Here is a 19,061-nt window from a genome sequence, read left to right as displayed (position 1 = left end):
CAGTTGTGGTCGTAAAATTAATGGAAATAGGGTTCCAACTCGTTTCACATCCCCCCTATTCTCCAGACTTGGCTCCCTCGGACTACTATTTGTTCCCCAATATGAAGAAATGGCTGGCGGGAAAAAGATTTTATTCAAACGAGGAGGTGATTGCAGAAACGAATGGCTATTTTTCAGACTTGGACAAATCCTATTATTCGGAAGGGATCAACAAACTAGAGCAGCGTTGGACGAAGTGTATACGCCTAAAAGGAGACTACGTTGAAAAATAAAAAAGGTTTACCCCAAAAAATTAAGTAGTTTTTATTTTTGCACGGACTTTTCAAACGACCCTCGTACTTCAAGGCACTTTTCTCCTTAAAGGCAAATTGTTAGTTTTATTAATGTTTGTTTTACAGCTTATAGAAACCTAATTTATTTTTTACACTTATTTTTAGAAATTCAATGAAAGACTAGTTTCAAAATGAATAATAAGGGATTTATTTTTTAAACCAATCTCCATCCCTACAAAATTCTAGACACTGCAGTATAATATAATATACGATTGTTTCTCTGTTCTTTCTTGGGGTGCAAAAGATGTATTTAAGAGAAATTGTTTCTAAAATAATTTCTACCGAAGTTGACTGCGCAGAGTAGAACAGATTCCTGAGTGCAGTGTTCAACGGTCCTATCTACTTGAGGCTCTTGTAGTAGAATTAAGGCAATTTGTAAAACCACGTCGGGAATTTTGTCACAGAATGCTCTTCTTATTTTTTTTTTTTTTACTACTTTTCTTTTTCTTCTTCTTGTATACACTACCATCACGTGCACTGCCATCTTGTTATCTGTACGCTAACGAGCTTGCTTTGCATTGCTTGCTTTTAAGCGTGCTTGACAATTTTTCTGCTTGGAAATTCGGGACAAATCCTTTATATCAGAGATTAAACCAGTTTTTTTTTTTGTTACCGCAATTACCAAATGTTTCTTTTAACATGGAATTTCTGTTTTACTAAAGAAGAGGTTTAATGTATCAGTTCTTTAATGCCGAAATGTGACATCGAAACTCCACTTCTTAGACATCCATCTCTAAGAAAGTTCCACAACGGGGAATCGGCAATCAACATTATGAGAATTGCTGCTCTTGTACACCTTATCAAGTTGTGGGGTAGTGGATTAAGCCCTGGGATAAAACCTAATTATTACCTTCATGCGTAACAGGTTAGACGTTTCACTAGGATTGGCTTGGTTATTGCCAACTTTATCTCAGTTCTCTATCTACTGGAGTAGCGTACATCCATGACAGGTACTTTTGGATAGCAGAACGCTTCTCAATAACTTTATTGATTGTTATTTCAATATGCTTGTTCCATAAAAGCTTACTATCAAAATTAACTTCTGGGTTGTCCCAAGTGAATAAATCTTACATGTCTACTACCTAAATATTGTAATAATAATGAAAGCCTATCTAAGCATGTCTATCGTGCTCCCAAATCAATAAATTATACATAATCTACCTCTGTGATATTAAGGGGAACAACTTCTACTTCAAATGTTCCAAGTAATTTAAATATTCAGATATATCTCTTCAAGAATAGCTTTTATGTTCCTAATAGCGGTGTAATGTACGGATCTACAACTTTTTGTTTTTAATTTTAAAGAGAGCTGCCTATATTCACCTTCTAATAATTTAAATATACAGAACTAACAACCTGTATAATATTATGGGAACATCTAGCATGCCTCTTAAGTTACTAAAAAGATTACATTGTGCAAATATACCATTCGTGTAGTAGAAAGAGGAATTGGTATCATGCATTTTTAGTAGCCTAAGTCAGTACAACATACGAGGGGCTCTATTTATATTTTGAGCCTAATAATAAAAAAAAAACAGTAATTTGTCATTGAAAATGACTTTACTGTTTTTCAAAATATTCTCCTTTATGAGCTATACACTTCTGCATGTGTTCGAACCACTTGTCAAAGCATTTTTTTCCATTCCGCTTGAGACACCTCCAAAACATGGTTTTTGAATGCATCAACGGCTTCTTCTACCGACGAAAATCGTTGTCCACGTAATTTATTATTGACGTTCGGAAACAAAAAGAAGTCATTTGGTGCCAAATCAGTACTGTACGGCGGATGACCCATTAATTAGATTTTTTGAGTGCTCAAATAGTTGGTTATTAGACGAGATGTGTGACAGCTGGCATTGTCTAGATGAAGAATGATCCGACGGCGCTTGTTTGTTTTCCTTATTTCATCGAAGACTTCCGGCAAACAAATGGTTGTGTACCATTCAGAATTGACCGTTCTACGTTCCTCTAAAGGCACTGTTGCCACATGACCAGTTTTTCCGAAAAAAAACAGGCGACCATTTGTTTCGAAGTGCTTCGAGCGTGAACAACTTTTGTTGGATTTGGTTCATCTTGAAACACCCATACAGTCGACTGCTGTTTAGTTTCCAGCTCATACGCATATATCCATGATTCGTCACCTGTTCCAATCTTATACACGTCTTTTGAAGCACCGCCATTGTAATTTCTTAAGCATTTGTTTGCACCAATCGACACGAGCATCTTTTTTTGAGATTTTGTCAGATTATGTGGGATCCAACGAGAACAAACGGCTAAATGATCATGCAATATTTTATATTATATGCTGGTGGAACTAATGCCTAAGGTTGCCTCAATCTCACAGTATGTCACATGACGATCTTGCATTATTAGTTTTTGCACAGCATCAATGTTTTCTGATACAACAACTGATTTTGGACGACCTTTCACGACTTTCGTCGGTGAGCGAACGACGACCACGATTGAATTCGTTATACCAGCGTTTTTCACAGTGACAAAGGATGGGACTTTATTGCCAAAAGTGGAAGTAAGTTGATCAATGCACTGCTGTCTTGATAATCCACGTCACACGAAAATTTTCACGAGTTAATTCCATTTTTTTTTAGCTGAGACACAATTTTCAAGTGACTGTAAACAAAACAAATCGCGCTCAAATAACAAAACGTTCTGAAGAAGGTTATGGTCAAAAATGTCAAACTTTCAAGGGGAAACGTCAGATAGCACCTGACAACACTCAGTGTTGCCAAGGCTCAAAATATAAGTAGTGCCCCTAGTAAAAGGTATGCATGATAAAATTCATTGGACAATGCTATAAAATTATACAATCAAGTATTTTTGGGGGATTTGAGAAAGAAACAGAATATCCTGCGTAAAGTCATTAACGTGTTTAGTTTATGATTGGCTCTACTTATCTTGGTATATCCTGGCATAGAAGTTAACCCCCAAACAAATCTATAGAATCCGGAAACACACTAGGTGAGCTAGATTGAATTTTTATCCCAAATAAGTATATATCTTATACTATTTCTTATAGCGCTTCTCCAGTCAGCTGTCAGTATTTGTCGCGCTTTCCAGAAGTAGACAAGCTAGTAAGCGGAATTAAGCCTTTTGCTTTTAGAAGCGAAACACAGAAAAGGAAGTAGAAGGCTTACAGACAATTTCACCGGTGAGGCGTGATTTTAAAACTAGTGAACATACATCCGTAAGTGACGTCAGATCGCTTGAACACGCGTACAAAATTAGACTTTCTGTGTTTTTTTTTTACCTCACTCCTCGCAAGAATCGATGTTTTTTCTATTCTTTGCAGTACGAAATTGGTATGGTTATTGTTCTATTGAGGATACTGCTAGAATTTTAGACCATAATTTCAACTATCTATCAGTACATATATCCTAGTTTTCAAATGTATCATTTTGTGACAGGCTATTTGATAAAAATTGAAAAGTACCAAATGTAACGGCTATAAGGAAAATTTGAAAAAAATAAATAAATTATAGAATACATCATCTGCCTGCAAACCACATTTACATCCGTCAGAACAGCGTTTCCTAACCTTTTTTTTTGGATCGCGTACCACTTCGTAAAAATGATAGTATTTCGTGAAATTTGTTATTCCCAGTGTGTTATTTTATTATTGTTATCTTTATTTGTATAGAGATACAATGGATCTGTTACAAAGGAGTTCAAGTTCATGTTCACTTTATAAACTTTGTAAAGTGTAAGAATTATTAAAAATTGCGTACATATTTTTCTCTTCAAAATTATTAATTAATTTACAAAGTTCTTCTTTAGGATTATTATAGTTGAGCCCCAATCTTCTAAATTAATTTCTTTTAAGCATTCAACTACCTGTAAGTACCAATTAAATTTAATGTTGCTTGGATAGAGCTTACTCATTACAATTCAGTCTCTTTAAGCAGATTTTTACTTAGTTATCATTTAAGTTCTGTCACATGATAATTCTATTAAATTTTCTTTATCTTTTATTGATAATGATGGTAGCTTTTCCTAAATTTTCTTTATAGAAGAGGTTTGAAATCCAATTATCATTTGTGTTTTCGGGTTTTGGGAAAATACTCCATGAAAGACGATTTTAATCCTGTTAAATGTGCTATTATATTTTCTCGTATATCTTGAGGCAGACTAACCTTATTACTATTTTTCGTGTACCACCAACCAACAACTCGCGTACGTACCACAGGTTGCGAAACGCTGCGTTTGAAGAATGTACTGAAAATGAATAATAAATGGTCTGAATAATAAGGTGGATTTGTTTAATCAACAGTATAACTTGTGTATTGTGCTGTAGTGTCAAATAGATTTACTGAATTTTTCGATCTAATTATTTATATTTTATTTTTTTAATTTATTTATAGCTATCTGTATAAATCATATATTACATTAGGCAAAATGTGGGCAAAGAGTTAATTATAATTACATGATGCGAAAGCTGCCCGTCATAACCAATGCATGGCGCAACTGTAGGGCTGACACATTCGGGAATTTTAGTGAATGGAATTATTCTAGGATAGAAGATTACAAGGTCAACGTTGTTTTAGACGTCGTGGTGGATTATGAGAATGGGTTCATGAGGAAAGAGTTTGAGCTGTTGAATTGGTGATTGGCAGGAATAGGCTTCTGTGGAAATTGAGGAATCGTTAATGGATAGATTCGGTGGCAAAGGGGATATTTAGGTCTTTGTGAAGCGTGAGGTTAGTGACGTAATAGGGAGGATTAACAATGCAGCGAAGGACTTTTGATTGGAAGGATTGGATGCGGGAGATATTGGAGGGTTTAGTTGAACCCCTTAGTTCTGATCCGCAAGTCCAGATGGGTTTAAGAAAAGTTTTGAAGAAGGTTAATTTGTTGGGTGTGCTTAGATTAGATTTAGGTCCGAACATGCGTCTTGTTTGTCCCAACGTTTTATTTAGTTATTATCTTTCAAGTCTTGTGTGTGGGTCCCTCGTAAGTCCACGGGAGTTCGCTCCTCTGCAGCCATCACAAGAGGTATTCCGCATTAAAATCACCACCAGCCTTAAATCGAGAGCCGAAGTATTTAAATAATTTAAATCAAGGGAGGAAAAATTGTACAGTTTACCTACAGCTTTCAATTGTCTTTTGTACGAATAAGAACATTAGTGAGAGGCACCAGGTAGCCGAGCGGGTTAAAAGGCGAGACCTGTAAAGCTAATATATATTGTGGTACTGGGTTCGATTCCCGGTCTTTAGGCCTTGGATTTTATTTAATGGTTAAATGAGAAATAGTAAAGTACGTTTGCTATTCGCCTCTGTCCTCGACACCTAATTGGTGGTTGGACGTTAAGCCCCGCCTGAAAAAATAGGCGATTACTTTACTTTACATTTTTTTCAACATTAGTTTGAGACATGCATTGAAAGTTGTTTTCCTGACCTATTGGTATAGTTTACTGCAAAGTTGAGAAAAACGTGATATTTTTAAGGATAACGGGAGATGGTTTTTTGGTGAATTATCCTGCGCAATTTGACGACTAATTTTGATGTTTCCAACTTGCCCACGTTTTCTGTGTCGTTGAACTAAATAGAATTTCTTTAAACTTTTTGATTTAGGAGGAAGTTTTATTAGGAAAGACATTTACTGACTTAGTATAATTCCTTTTACATCGAAAAGGATGAAAAGAGGTATCAGAAGCAGCTGTAGAAGTTTCAGAATTCCAGAACTGTGTCCTATAGCATGTTCTAAATTTAAAGTTTTTTCGTATTTAGTGAAATATTAGAGCTATTAGGTACCGATGTAGAAGGTGGTGACATAGCGACGTTTCTAGCGGGAATAGCGCGAGAGAGATAGAATATCCGGTGGAGCTACCCAAACAAAAATTGAAATATAGATTAAATAAAAAAAAAATAAATAGAAAATTAAGGAAATAGAATAATAGTACAATCAAGATAAATAATGAACAAGTCTTCATCCTGCGACAGAAGTGCAAAATCAGTTACATGTTCATTGAGAGAAAATAATAATGCAGAATAAGAATATTAACACTTTAAAATTTTTAACTATTTTAATAATGTGTAAAAAAATAATTTCAACAAAAATTATGAGATAGATATAACGATTCTCTGTCTCCCACACACCGCTAAAACTAAACACTATTTGTAGCGGTAGTTACATTCACATTCGTGCGATTATCTATTGTTCCAAAAAACTAAAAAACGAATATTTTTTAGCCTCCATTTCTAAAAATAAACTAATTAAACTTTTGGTTCTCGAAAATTTAAATTATAAATTACGCAAAAACTGCAACTGAATTAATTCAGGACGTTGTCAAATACATTCTCAATTTTTATAACCACAATTATAACCCCCTAATTAAAAATGAAAGAATTTTTAAAATCAAAATTCCTGCTAGTGATAAATAACAACTTTTTTAATGTAAATAACTTGTTATTTCTAGTTAATTTAAGTAATTTTTTATTTTTATTTTTTGAAGGTAAATTAATACATTTAATTATCCAGACAGTGTTGCCTCCTTAAAAAATCTAATATAATAAAAAGTTTAAAATTATCAGGGGCTGTTTGTTATGTTTTGGAAATACGATATGTTCTGGTAATATTTTGGTTATTATTACGTTCCAAGAAAAAAAAATAATTAAAATTTCTTAAATTAACTAGAATTTTTCACTTTGTAATTAAATTTTTAATAATATAAAAATTAGTCCCAAATTATTTATTGTAATTATTGCATTAGATAGAAGAACCGTTCACTGCACAAATCGATTAACTCCACTTTTAGAAATATCTTAAATTTAAGTGTCAAAACACTTGGTTCAATCATAGCTTTTTGTATTTATAATAAATTTCCCAAATATTAAAGATTAACACCATTAAACGACAAAATTGTTTGGCTTTTAAATAATGAGTAATTTATTTCAAAAGCCATTTTGATTAACTCCGTGCTCTAAAGTAAATCGTTGCAATAATTCAACTCAAATTCAAGTAGCAGGCGCTGAATGATAACAGTAAATTTATTTGAGCTTATATTATAAATGGAATTATAAAAAAAAAAAAAACAATGTACATTATTTCATCGCATTTCTCTACTAATCGATTTGTGCAGTGAACCCTTTGTCTATTTTCTCTCTCATAGTCCGTTAGTGATTGTGGCAGCCTCTGTAGTCTTTTATTCTAGCTACTTTCCAGTTTCACTGTAGATTTGTTCATTCTGTATAAATCACGGTGTTCCCAAGGCGATACTTAGCACTTTATTTTGGAAAAAAAACTTCAGCTTATTTTGTTGCAGTCTTTTTTTTTTTTTCTTTTTTTTTAACGTCGATGCATACTGGGCAAGCGTAGGTCCAGTAATGGTTTAAGTATAAATATTATACGTGATACGTTGTCAATATCCTGTGGCAATATATACAATCGCCTAGTGCAGTGTCTCACCTATGCGGATGACATAGCACTTATAGCTCGGTCCGCAGCATCACTAAAATCATCCTTTATGGAACTAGAGGAAAACGCTGCAGAGAATGGACTGTGTGTCAACGCTCAAAAAACCAAGTATATTGTGACTACGAGAAGAGCCAGGCAATTTAGGGAGCTACAAGTTGGTCAACATAGTTTCGAAGGAGTGAGGGAATTTAAATATTTGGGAGCTACCCTTACATCCAAGAACGAGGTGAGCCACGATGTTAAGAGCAGAATAGCAGCTGGGAATAGATGCCTGGGCATGCTAAGACAAACGCTCCGGAACAAAAACTTGTCCAGGCAGGCCAAAGTGGTCATCTATAAAACGATTATTAGACCGGTTGTTATGTATGGCTCGGAGACGTAGGCGCTGACGGTGGCTGATGAAAATAGACTAAATTGCTGGGAAAGGAAGGTCCTTAGAACTATCTACGGACCTATAGCTGACAATGGATTTTTCAGATGTAGAAGGAACATCGAGCTGAAGGAGCTTTATAAGGATGCAAACCTGGTAACCGCTATTAAAATCGGAAGACTGAGATGGTTGGGGCACCTAGAAAGAATGGATCGTGGGAGAGGCCCGCGTTAAGCTTGCGGGGTAGACCGCGACTCCGTTGGCTACAAGATATGGAGGATGACCTCCAAAAAATTCAGTTTCACCAATGGAGAAGAAAGGCAGTAGATCGAGAGGGCTGGTCTAATCTGCTAAGGAGGCCAAGGTCCTACAAGGGCCGTAGTGCCAAAGGAAGAAGAAGATAAATATATACAAGAGTGTCCTAGAGCAGCAAGGTTTCAGAGTGAGAAGGTTACAGATGTTAATTAGAGGATGGAGTTGTATAGGGAATTTCAAAATTATTATTTTAAAAAACTCTCGGAATGTACTCCAAAATGTAGCATGTGATTTTAAAGTCGTTTTTATGACAAAAATGATTATTATTAAATAACAGATAATGTCTAGGAATGAAATTTGTTAAAGAACAAATTGTACTTAACGTACCTTCGCATTTTACTCAAAGTGATTTATCCTTACAGTATAAAAATAGGCACTTTTGGCTGTATCATTCTTTGGCCGAGAATGTGGTACTTCCATGCAGTATCCGTTCCACACAACCAACAACTTTTTCCGTGAAGCCTGATGATACTACTTCGACCGTAGTTGACTTCATACAATTTCCACAACTTGTCAAATTGAAATTGCAAAATCCTCACTCTTTTTTTGGTAAATAATAGAACGCAGGTGATCTCTGCCATAATAGCTGCTATCCTGATGAAGATTGTTTCAATACCAAGACGGTCTGTTGTTCTTTAAACAGTGCCAAACGCATAATAGAAGTGTTACAGCATAAACTACAGATTTTGTTTTGGAAATTTTACTATAGCTACAAGACATTGTCTATAGAAACATTAATCCATCAGTTACCTGCATTCTAAGTATAATTCTTTAATCTAAAAATTGGATAAAAGTTTAGATTAGATTCCGTTGAAGTTGACCAGACAGGAATTGTCACCACGACTCACGAAGATTTGCTTGTCACACTTTAATTGGAGCATCTGTTCAGTCATGATTCAGAATGACACAAAGTTTTCTCGGCCATAAACCCTTTGCAAACCTGCCAGGACCTCTTCTTTCTGGCGAAGAATATGTTTACCTAAGAAGATATGGCTACTATCATTCGATTGGCCTCTTCAATGTCTTCAGAATGCCTAATACTTTCCTTTGAAGCATTTTTATGAATTTTTGTTTTATATATTTGTGGGAACTGCAACTATCAAAGCAACTTTTCTTCAGTTTAGTATTACATACTTTTCTTCACCACCTGTGAGGCTTTTTTCGACTTTTTTTTTTAACTTGGGATATATTGGCACACTTTTTTAGATCTATTGAGCCCACTTGCGGAGGCTAGGCTGTTAGTTCGCAATGTTTGAGGCTACTTGGCAGGTTACATCCTCCTCCAATACCTCGTAACTACCCAGGGAACTGAAACTTCTTTCAATGAGGCCATCTCAGTCAGTTAGAAGATGTTGAAAGATGATCTTTTCCATTTCCTCACAAAAATCTGCCGTTTAAGTTGATGAAGCTCCCAAAGAAAACTGTCATAATGCTAAGCCTATTTTTTACTTAGACTCAACACCACTGTGTTTTCCTTTGATTACCAGTTGCACAGATAGATCTTACCTTGATAGGTTGATCCGGGCTTAGATCTACAATCTTCCTCTTTCTTTCTAAGCGAATTTTTTTTGGTCTTGGAAAGATTTGATGCTTTTTCTGCAAAAGGGTTTAAGCCCTATAAGTAGGAATTTGCAACCTGTCCCCTTACAGAATGGTGTCGGCCATACCATTCCCTTAACGCCGACCATGCTCCCACTACCCATAACATGGTGATTCTCCATCACAGATCTGCAGATTTACCGAAGCGTTTCCAAGCTAATGAGATTTAGCTTTGCGCTAAAATGGCGGCCAGGCTATCGATAATAATAACCATCTCCTGATTTTTCGAAAGTTTACGCTGAAGAATGAAAATTCTTGGCCAATCACTCCCCAGGACCCAGTTCCCTCATGGGAACCTAATTCGTTCAATCTTATCCGTGTACCACATGGTCGCTCGTTCTTTAATGCAAGAAAAAGCAAATTCAGCTTCACTTTCTCTTGACGAAGCTGTAACTCTTGAGCATTCCTTCCCTAGGAAAGTTGCGAAGAGGAAATTAGGCATTTAGGGATGACCACACCGTGTTGTCAATGCGATTCTACATCGTTTTTGCTTCCTTTACCCAGATTTCAACAATTGGGGAAGTAAAAAAAATAAATAAAATCTAAGCAAAATTCTATTAATGACTCTGTGGTTGCTTTTAGTACTACAACTAGACACAGGGCTGCGCCACTATAAGTATAAGCCGCATTAATAAAAATTAAGATTTTCATTTTATGTTTAACCAAATTTGATGATGAAAGTGATGATCAAATTACATTGAAACCTTGTTCTCTTGCATGACGAAATAGCTTTAATTTTAGTCGTGTTACCAAAGCAGGTGTCCACCATTGGTTTCAAAATAAAATAAAAAACTTCAGTAAACAAATATTAAAAATTAAAGTAAGCTTAAAGGAAGACCCATCACTTTTCAACTATTTTTTAAATGATAAATAATTATTATAATTATTAATTGTCTAGTTTTCTCCAAAATTTAAGATTTCTGGTTACTTTGGAGAATAATTATTGGTTCTATGGAATATTTGGTTTTAGTCTGAGCTCCATAGAATTGTAGTAGACTAAAATTTTCATTAATTTAGTTTTTATAGAATTATAATGGACAAACTTACTTGGAGGAAATCCAGTTTTAATTTAATTGTATTCTGGCCTCAATGTTTAAATAAGACCTATTTTTGTAGTAGGCTAACTTGCCTGTTAAAGTGTCCTTAATTATAGAATTATATGGATTTAACTGACTATTAAATAAGATAAGCTCTTGCCTTTGGCAGAATTCTTCTGGACTTGATTTGGAGTTAATTCCATTGAGAAGGAAAGACTTCATAGCGGATAAAATCCCGAATTCAAATCTCCTGGGTCTGGCTGCAGCGTCACCAGTAACAGGGAGAGGACGAACGTTAGATAGTTAACTCTAAGCTCATTCCGGATAAGAGAATAACCTGTTCTGCGGAACTGGAGGTACACTGCGAAGGAAGGATACATAGGGAAGATAGTTTCTCTCGAGGAAAGATGACGTCGAATAAAACAAAAAAAAAAAACAAACTAGTCCTTCATTTGGGAGATTGGACATAGGGTATTATCCCAGAAAACAGTAACGGCTATAAATCAGTAAATAAAGATAGCCGGATTGATTCTTATATTAAAAGACTATCGCGTGGATTGTGGACCACATGAGCATTAAATGTAAAAACTCTCCTCAGACCAGAAGCTAGATATTTGCTTAGAAGAATTGGACAAGGTTACTTGAGGCAAATTAGTGGTAATATATAAAAATATGATTAAGCAGTGACATCAACTTTGAATTTTAGAAATAAATTTGAAGTTCAAATCAAAGGAAAGAACTGGAACACTATTTGACAAAGTAGAAATATGGATTTTGTACAGAATTTTTTATGGAAAAACTGTTTCAATGTTTCTGCTTCGCTGGCTGCATTACTGCAACATGTTTCTGTGCTGAAATATGGATTTTGTACAGAATTTTTTATGGAAAAACTGTTTCAATGTTGGTGCTTCGCTAGCTGCACTACTGCAGCATGTTGCTATGCTGAAATATGGATTTTGTACAGAATTTTTTATGGAAAAACTGTTTCAATGTTTGTGCTTCGCTAGCTGCACTACTGCAGCATGTTGCTATGCTGAAATATGGATTTTGTACAGAATTTTTTATGGAAAAACTGTTTCAATGTTTGTGCTTCGCTAGCTGCATTACTGCAACATGTTTCTGTGCTGAAATATGGATTTTGTACAGAATTTTTTATGGAAAAACTGTTTCAATGTTTGTGCTTCGCTAGCTGCACTACTGCAGCATGTTGCTATGCTGAAATATGGATTTTGTACAGAATTTTTTATGGAAAAACTGTTTCAATGTTTGTGCTTCGCTAGCTGCACTACTGCAGCATGTTGCTATGCTGAAATATGGATTTTGTACAGAATTTTTTATGGAAAAACTGTTTCAATGTTTGTGCTTCGCTAGCTGCATTACTGCAACATGTTTCTGTGCTGAAATATGGATTTTGTACAGAATTTTTTATGGAAAAACTGTTTCAATGTTTGTGCTTCGCTAGCTGCACTACTGCAGCATGTTGCTATGCTGAAATATGGATTTTGTACAGAATTTTTTATGGAAAAACTGTTTCAATGTTTGTGCTTCGCTAGCTGCACTACTGCAGCATGTTGCTATGCTGAAATATGGATTTTGTACAGAATTTTTTATGGAAAAACTGTTTCAATGTTTGTGCTTCGCTAGCTGCATTAGTGCAACATGTTTCTGTGCTGAAATATGGATTTTGTACAGAATTTTTTATGGAAAAACTGTTTCAATGTTTGTGCTTCGCTGGCTGCATTACTGCAACATGTTTCTGTGCTGAAATATGGATTTTGTACAGAATTTTTTATGGAAAAACTGTTTCAATGTTTGTGCTTCGCTAGCTGCACTACTGCAGCATGTTGCTATGCTGAAATATGGATTTTGTACAGAATTTTTTATGGAAAAACTGTTTCAATGTTTGTGCTTCGCTGGTTGCACTACTGCAGCATGTTTCCATGTTGAAATATGGCACAGGTTTTTCAGGCTTCATTCGTATTTAGCTAAAGGTCAATCGGGCTGATTACTTGTCCGATGGACTCCATCTTCACTCTATGGCCTCTTGGCCTTGGCTCACCGTATCATATTTAAGATTAACGGCCGTACACCCCAATTTTCATCCTCTTCTTCATCCTTCTAGCCGTCCAAGAACTTCTCAGCCTGAATTTAATTACCTAATTCTTAATTTTTGTTTTATGGCTTTAAGAAACAAATCACATTTAAAAACTGATTGAGATCCTAAATGAAAGAACAGTTTTAAAATTAACGCATTTAATTCCCAAATTATTCCTCCCTCCGACAAAAAGTTTTGATGCTTTCCTGGGTGTCTGTATAAGCGTTAAAGGCTTGTATTTGTTTTTTTTTAACCAATTTTTTCCCCAGTCAGGATTTACATCCATCTACCTTAATTAGCAAACGTGTTTTGCTATAATGTTCTCATATAAATCATTAATTAAAGTCCAAGGGCTCTAAACCGGGAATCGAATCCAGTACCACATTACTTCTTAGCTTTGCAAGGCCCGCCTCTAAAACCACTCGGCCATTGTGGCGCCTGTATATAAGTAGCCTAAACTATAATGAGTTTTAGAATTGATTAGTGCTATTAATCTCGCAGCGGACACAATCTTCTTGTGCGCACAACATGCAACGGATTTGGTAAATTTACACTGTGCCCATACATTCTCTAAAAATACCTTTTTTAAAAAAATCTGGTGTAAACACCCACACTAGGCGCTCTTACTACGAATCTCAAGGTTTAAAAAGAATCGAAACTTCGAATTTACGCAACACATTTAACTCTTTATAACATTCTACAGTTTGTAAAATCTGTAATTCATTATAGAAACGACACTTTAGAGGTATGCCATACTTCCACCTCTCCCACAATTTTATAGTCAGTTTATAAAACGTCTCAACAATTTAGGCATTTAACGCAATGTGTTTATTTGTAGTCAATTTATAAAATGTACACTGACTTAATTTCTTGTTGTACGGCGGCCATCCCAGAGATGATAGCCATATTAGTCCATTAAGATTTTAGGAACTGTTATTGCCTTTCTGGACATTAGGCATTTAGATGGTCGCGCGGCCAGCATTGTCTCAGAAGGGTTAATGGGATAATTTGAGATTGAGAAAGTTTGGGTTGAAGTTTCAGGTAACGGAGTTTGTTTTTGGCGAAAACGATGGGAACTTTTAAGTCGGTATGGATAATGAAGTTTGAGTTATAAAAGGAAGGATTGATTATTTTACTTAGGATTTTGGATGGTACGGATTGAATGCGATTGTGGAAAAGTAAAATATGTACTTGTAAAATCTCTATAGATGCTTAGTAAATTTACAACTCAATTCCAAAAACAATATCGTGTTTAAGTCAGAAAGTTGAAAAACGATATTTAAATTTCTCTGCTTAATTAAAATTTTGCTAGGAGTTTCCAGTGTACAGAAGTTCTTTTACAGAGAGATACCTTACTTAACCTGTGTTAATGTTTACATAACCTGTATTTTAGGGAAGGTATTAGCTTAGTGGTTAACCTAAACTGGAATCCAAATGCCGAGATCCTGCGTTCGAATCCAACTGCTGGCTCTTAGATTTTCTCTTTCTTATAGCTACTTACAACTCGCTGACCCATGGTTACATTGAAGACTGAATCAATAGAACACCGTCAGGAGCCCGGCAGTGCACTGTAAAAAGCTTCGGGCGACAATGACATCAGGTGTTGGACGTGCCTTAAAAAAAAAAAATAAAAAAATAAATGATAACCCATATTTTATGATCACAACACAGATGAGATAGATATTTAGAGGAATTGGTTAGGGCAAGTTATTTTGGTATAAAATTGAAGATTTCCTCCAGCTAGGTCTCCACTACCCAGATAAAATAACCACGCTATGATAATTTATTTTTGTTGACGGGTTCTGCCTAAGGCTTCATTGTTTTTAGAGAAGCGAGCAGTTCTGAACCTTCTTTAAGCGTTAGTACATGTGTGTCCATGCTAGGAATTAGTAAAGTTGCCTATTAAAAACAGACACAATTATAGAATTACACTTCTCAAGCTTATAGTTGTGACAAGTTCGCTTTTGGCCTCATTATTTAAATAAAGATCAATTTAAATTGCCTTACAGCTGTACTGAATACAATTAAATTTTGAATGTAATGCACTTGTCTCCTGCCTCAATAAAGATAAACAAGGTAAAATTGCCTCCTAAAAATACAGACAGTTTTTGAGTAGTAATTTTTTGTCTGTATTTTTATTTATTTATTATTATTATGATTATTATTTTTATTATTATTATTATTATTTTTATTATTATTATTATTATTATTATTATTACTCAGGGTGCGTAATTTTATTCCCTCATTTGTTTAATTTCTTTTAAACTATTATATAGAAATACAATACATCACCACAAGAATTCTAACACACATTCAGTTACATTACTAAACAGGTATATTTAAATAATTGTAAAAGAATATATATATACATATTACTACATATTATTATGAAGAAGCTCTGCGCCTCACATCTTTCTAAATTTGGTGCCTCAAAGACCGAATCACCATCTGTTTTGCAGACTGTGGCATCCGTAATGTTTCACTGAGGGAAGTCCAAATGAAACGGAGAAAATCCAACATGGCTACTTGCTTGTGAGTGAAAATGAAAATGAAAAAAAAAAAAAATTGTACACTGGTTCAAACTTGATTTAGGGGTTACGAAACCAAGTTTACACTTGTGTACTGGATCATAGATGGAAATTTCAAAAAATAAATAAATAAATAAATTCAATAATTGAATACATTTATTTTATTTTGTTTCTTTAATTTATTTTATTTAATTATGATTGAAGAAAAATGCCAAGTTTTAAAAAATGATTAACCCTAATACATTTTAAAGGTGGCGTCTTGTAAATATTATAAGAAAAATATTTTATTCCATGGTCAGTTTTATTTAAATTTAATTATTTTCAATTGATTCTGTAAAATTGTAGAACATTATCGAACACTGTGAGGTTACATCACATCAGTTGACTCGAAGAACTCGCCCCTCCCCCCGAATTGCTCTATAACAATTTGGAAGGTTCTTATACAGTTTGGAAAACTGGCAAAAAATGATTTGATCAATTTGAATTGTTACTTTCTGTAATTGGTGTATCTAATGACAGAAATTTGGATCAAATTACTTTTTTATGCCATAAAAACTAGTAAGGCCAGATAGGCTAGCGTTCCTCCAGATCAGTTGTAGCATACATAACGTACAATATGACTTTTATATATACATAACGTACATAATATTCACATAACCAAAAAGTATTAAACATAATAAAACAGCAGCTTACGAAAGAAAAACTTATGTATGGGAACGTATAACGTCTAATGTATATAATGGCTTGCATGCGACACAATAAGTACAACATAATCACCAATTTCTTTTTAGGTGGCGCTTAACGTCCAACTTAGGAGTTAAAAATGGTCATACTATAACTAACATTTTTGCTAACAAATAAAATGTAAAGCTTCATGCCGTGAGCGGGGGTATTCGAAACGGAGAAATATACTAGACCGCGATCATAACACTACACCTAACCACCATCACACTTAACGATGAATATATATAATGAAAAAAAAAAATCTACAGATGACATTTATAAAATAACGCAAACGTAACGTTCATGATCTCCCATAATGTATGTAACTTTAAAATGTAACCTATGTATATGAAAAATACCCAATTTCGGCAACTTTTTTTTTTCTCGAAATCTGGGTTGTAGCGAAAAAAAAAACTACATTTATAAAGAAGGATTTTCCCTATATTTTAAAGAAAATTTGGGAATTTTATCTTTTATAGAAAAAGAGAAAAAAATTGTCATAGTTGGGTGCTTTTTAACGTCACACTTTTTTGTAAATGTTTTGACAAGACAGTTTTAAAAACAAACACAATGTTATTATTATGCATTTATTGCGTTAAATTTGGTTATAAAACTTTGTAAAAAACATCAAAACAATACAAATATTATAGAATTAGTTACACCTAACTGACGTAATATACACAATATAATGTGAATTAACATAGAAAAACAGTGAAGGGAGTAGCTATGTGGTTAGCGTATTGGATTCTCATGCGAAAGTCCCGGGTTCGAATCCAGCTACTGGCCCTTAGATTTTCTCTTCCTAGGTGCTTCACACAGCTCACCATGTGTGTGATGGAAAGTGTTGTCTGTAACGAGAGATAGCAGTGTTGGCGCCCCTTAAATAATTTAAAATAAATAGCGAAAAATAAAATTTACACTTACACGAAAGTAATTAATGCAATATATACATAAAACAACATAAATCTTAAAATTCTGTACATATACTACAATACGTATGCATTTAAAATAACAGAAGTAACTTTTTCCCTAAATTTTTATATTATTGTACATAACGTTTCTTGAAGTTTAGTTAGGTAATCGTGCATTAGTCCCACTTTTCCTCATTAACCTTTAATAAGAACCAATTTAAGGATATTTCTTTTTCCTTTAGTTTGTTTTAACAAACTTAGTCCCGAAATGTCCTTCTCTAATGGTTTTCATTTTCAAAAATAGTTGTGACGCCATGTTTAAAAAATAAAAATTGAATTTAATTAATTTTATTTTCTATAATCTTTTCTCTTTTTTAATTTATTTTTAAGCTTAAGCACAAGCACAGTTTATTTATTTTTATATTTTTTATTTTTATAGCGGGAATTAATTTCTTAAATTTTTTTTTGGTGGGAAAAAGTATTCACAAAATTTCTACGTGATTTTTACATAAAAAGAGAAAAAAAAAATATTATTAATTAAAAATGCATGTTATGCATGTTTTTGGAACTTTTATTGAAATTTGTTTTATTATTATTATTTTCAGCATGTATTTGTGGTTTCTAAAATATGGTCCCAGTGTTTCGAGACTGATCATAGAGCTAACATATAGAAGGGCTAGAAATGCTTGTCTTAGGAATGGAAAAAAACAAATTTAGTATGGATGGAATTGGGAGGATATGATACTTACTAAGAGGTTTTTGATGCAGAACATACTTAGGATCCAATGGTTTTTAATCTTAAATCAAGCCCAAGAACTTGAGGCATCAACACAGTTAAGGGAGTTCCTGTGAAGTGCCAGAGGTTTCCACTTCTGGGATGACATCAACTATACGAGAGTATAATTTCTAAGATATATCTTGGGACTATTTCTTAAATAGTTCCTAAATCTCTATCTAATACTTTGGCAGCCTTGGAAATAATGTTGAAGTTGTTTCTCTTTTTCTAGCGAAAGAAACCTATTGTAATCCAGAAGATATGATTTGATCCAACTTCTGTCTTTTAGAGTTTAAGCGGCTGTCCATAAATCTAACCTCTGTAAGGATCTTCTAAGATTGGGTCTCGTCAACAGTGTGTTTTAAGTGGTGTATCGGCCTTCCCATAGGAGCATTCTTTTTTCGTCACAGAGAGTATTATTTTCCCTGAGCAGATTAGTGTTCAGATGCAATCTAACTAACATAGGAGCGGGTTTTATGTTGATAATATGCAAGGATCCGTCCAAGTGTGCTTAATCTAAGGATAGAAGCCACCATGTACCAAGGCAACTATACCAATACGCAATTTTTTAAGGGTGTTTTATTAGGCCTTTCTAAAGTTTCAGGCATTCGCAATTTACAGAAAAAATTCCTGCATTTTGAGCCTTCCAATCCCGAGAATATAGCATATAAGCATTGCAACTCTCAAAAAAAATCCTCAATAAATCTCAAACAAATAAAAAAAAAAAAAGATCAGTCTCGAGATATCATTTCAGGCAAAATGTATTTCTAGGCTAATTTCACTTAGCCTAAAAGTAGTTGAAAATACATTTTAATAATTGTATGTGCATATTTGGGAAGCGTGGAGTGTTCGGAAAAGTTCCCACATTTCGTGTGTGATATACAAGAGTTGGCAATTTGTATTTGGAATTTTGACAGGCTCATTGACTTGGACAAAAAAATTATAAT

General features: G+C 34.2%; 1 protein-coding gene across 4 annotated transcripts in view; it reads left to right on the top strand.

The window, feature by feature from the left end:
• Window positions 1–19,061, top strand: part of onecut (homeobox protein onecut) — a 124,076-nt gene that overhangs the window by 89,459 nt on the left and 15,556 nt on the right. For 2 of the 4 annotated variants that reach the window (XM_074143445.1, XM_074143446.1), the window contains one exon: window positions 15,637–15,709. The exons of the other annotated variants lie outside the window; for them this stretch is intronic. In XM_074143445.1, coding sequence (XP_073999546.1) covers window positions 15,637–15,709 — 73 coding nt within the window. The remainder of the gene's footprint in view (window positions 1–15,636; window positions 15,710–19,061) is intronic. 4 annotated transcript variants of the gene reach the window in all.

This window comes from Rhodnius prolixus, unplaced genomic scaffold, assembly GCF_049639745.1.
Source record: "Rhodnius prolixus isolate KJV_2025 unplaced genomic scaffold, Rpr scaffold_12, whole genome shotgun sequence".
In the NCBI taxonomy this organism is placed as follows: Eukaryota; Metazoa; Arthropoda; class Insecta; order Hemiptera; family Reduviidae; genus Rhodnius; species Rhodnius prolixus.
Note: the sequence above shows the minus strand (reverse complement) of the source record. Positions and strands in the feature narration are given on the sequence as shown.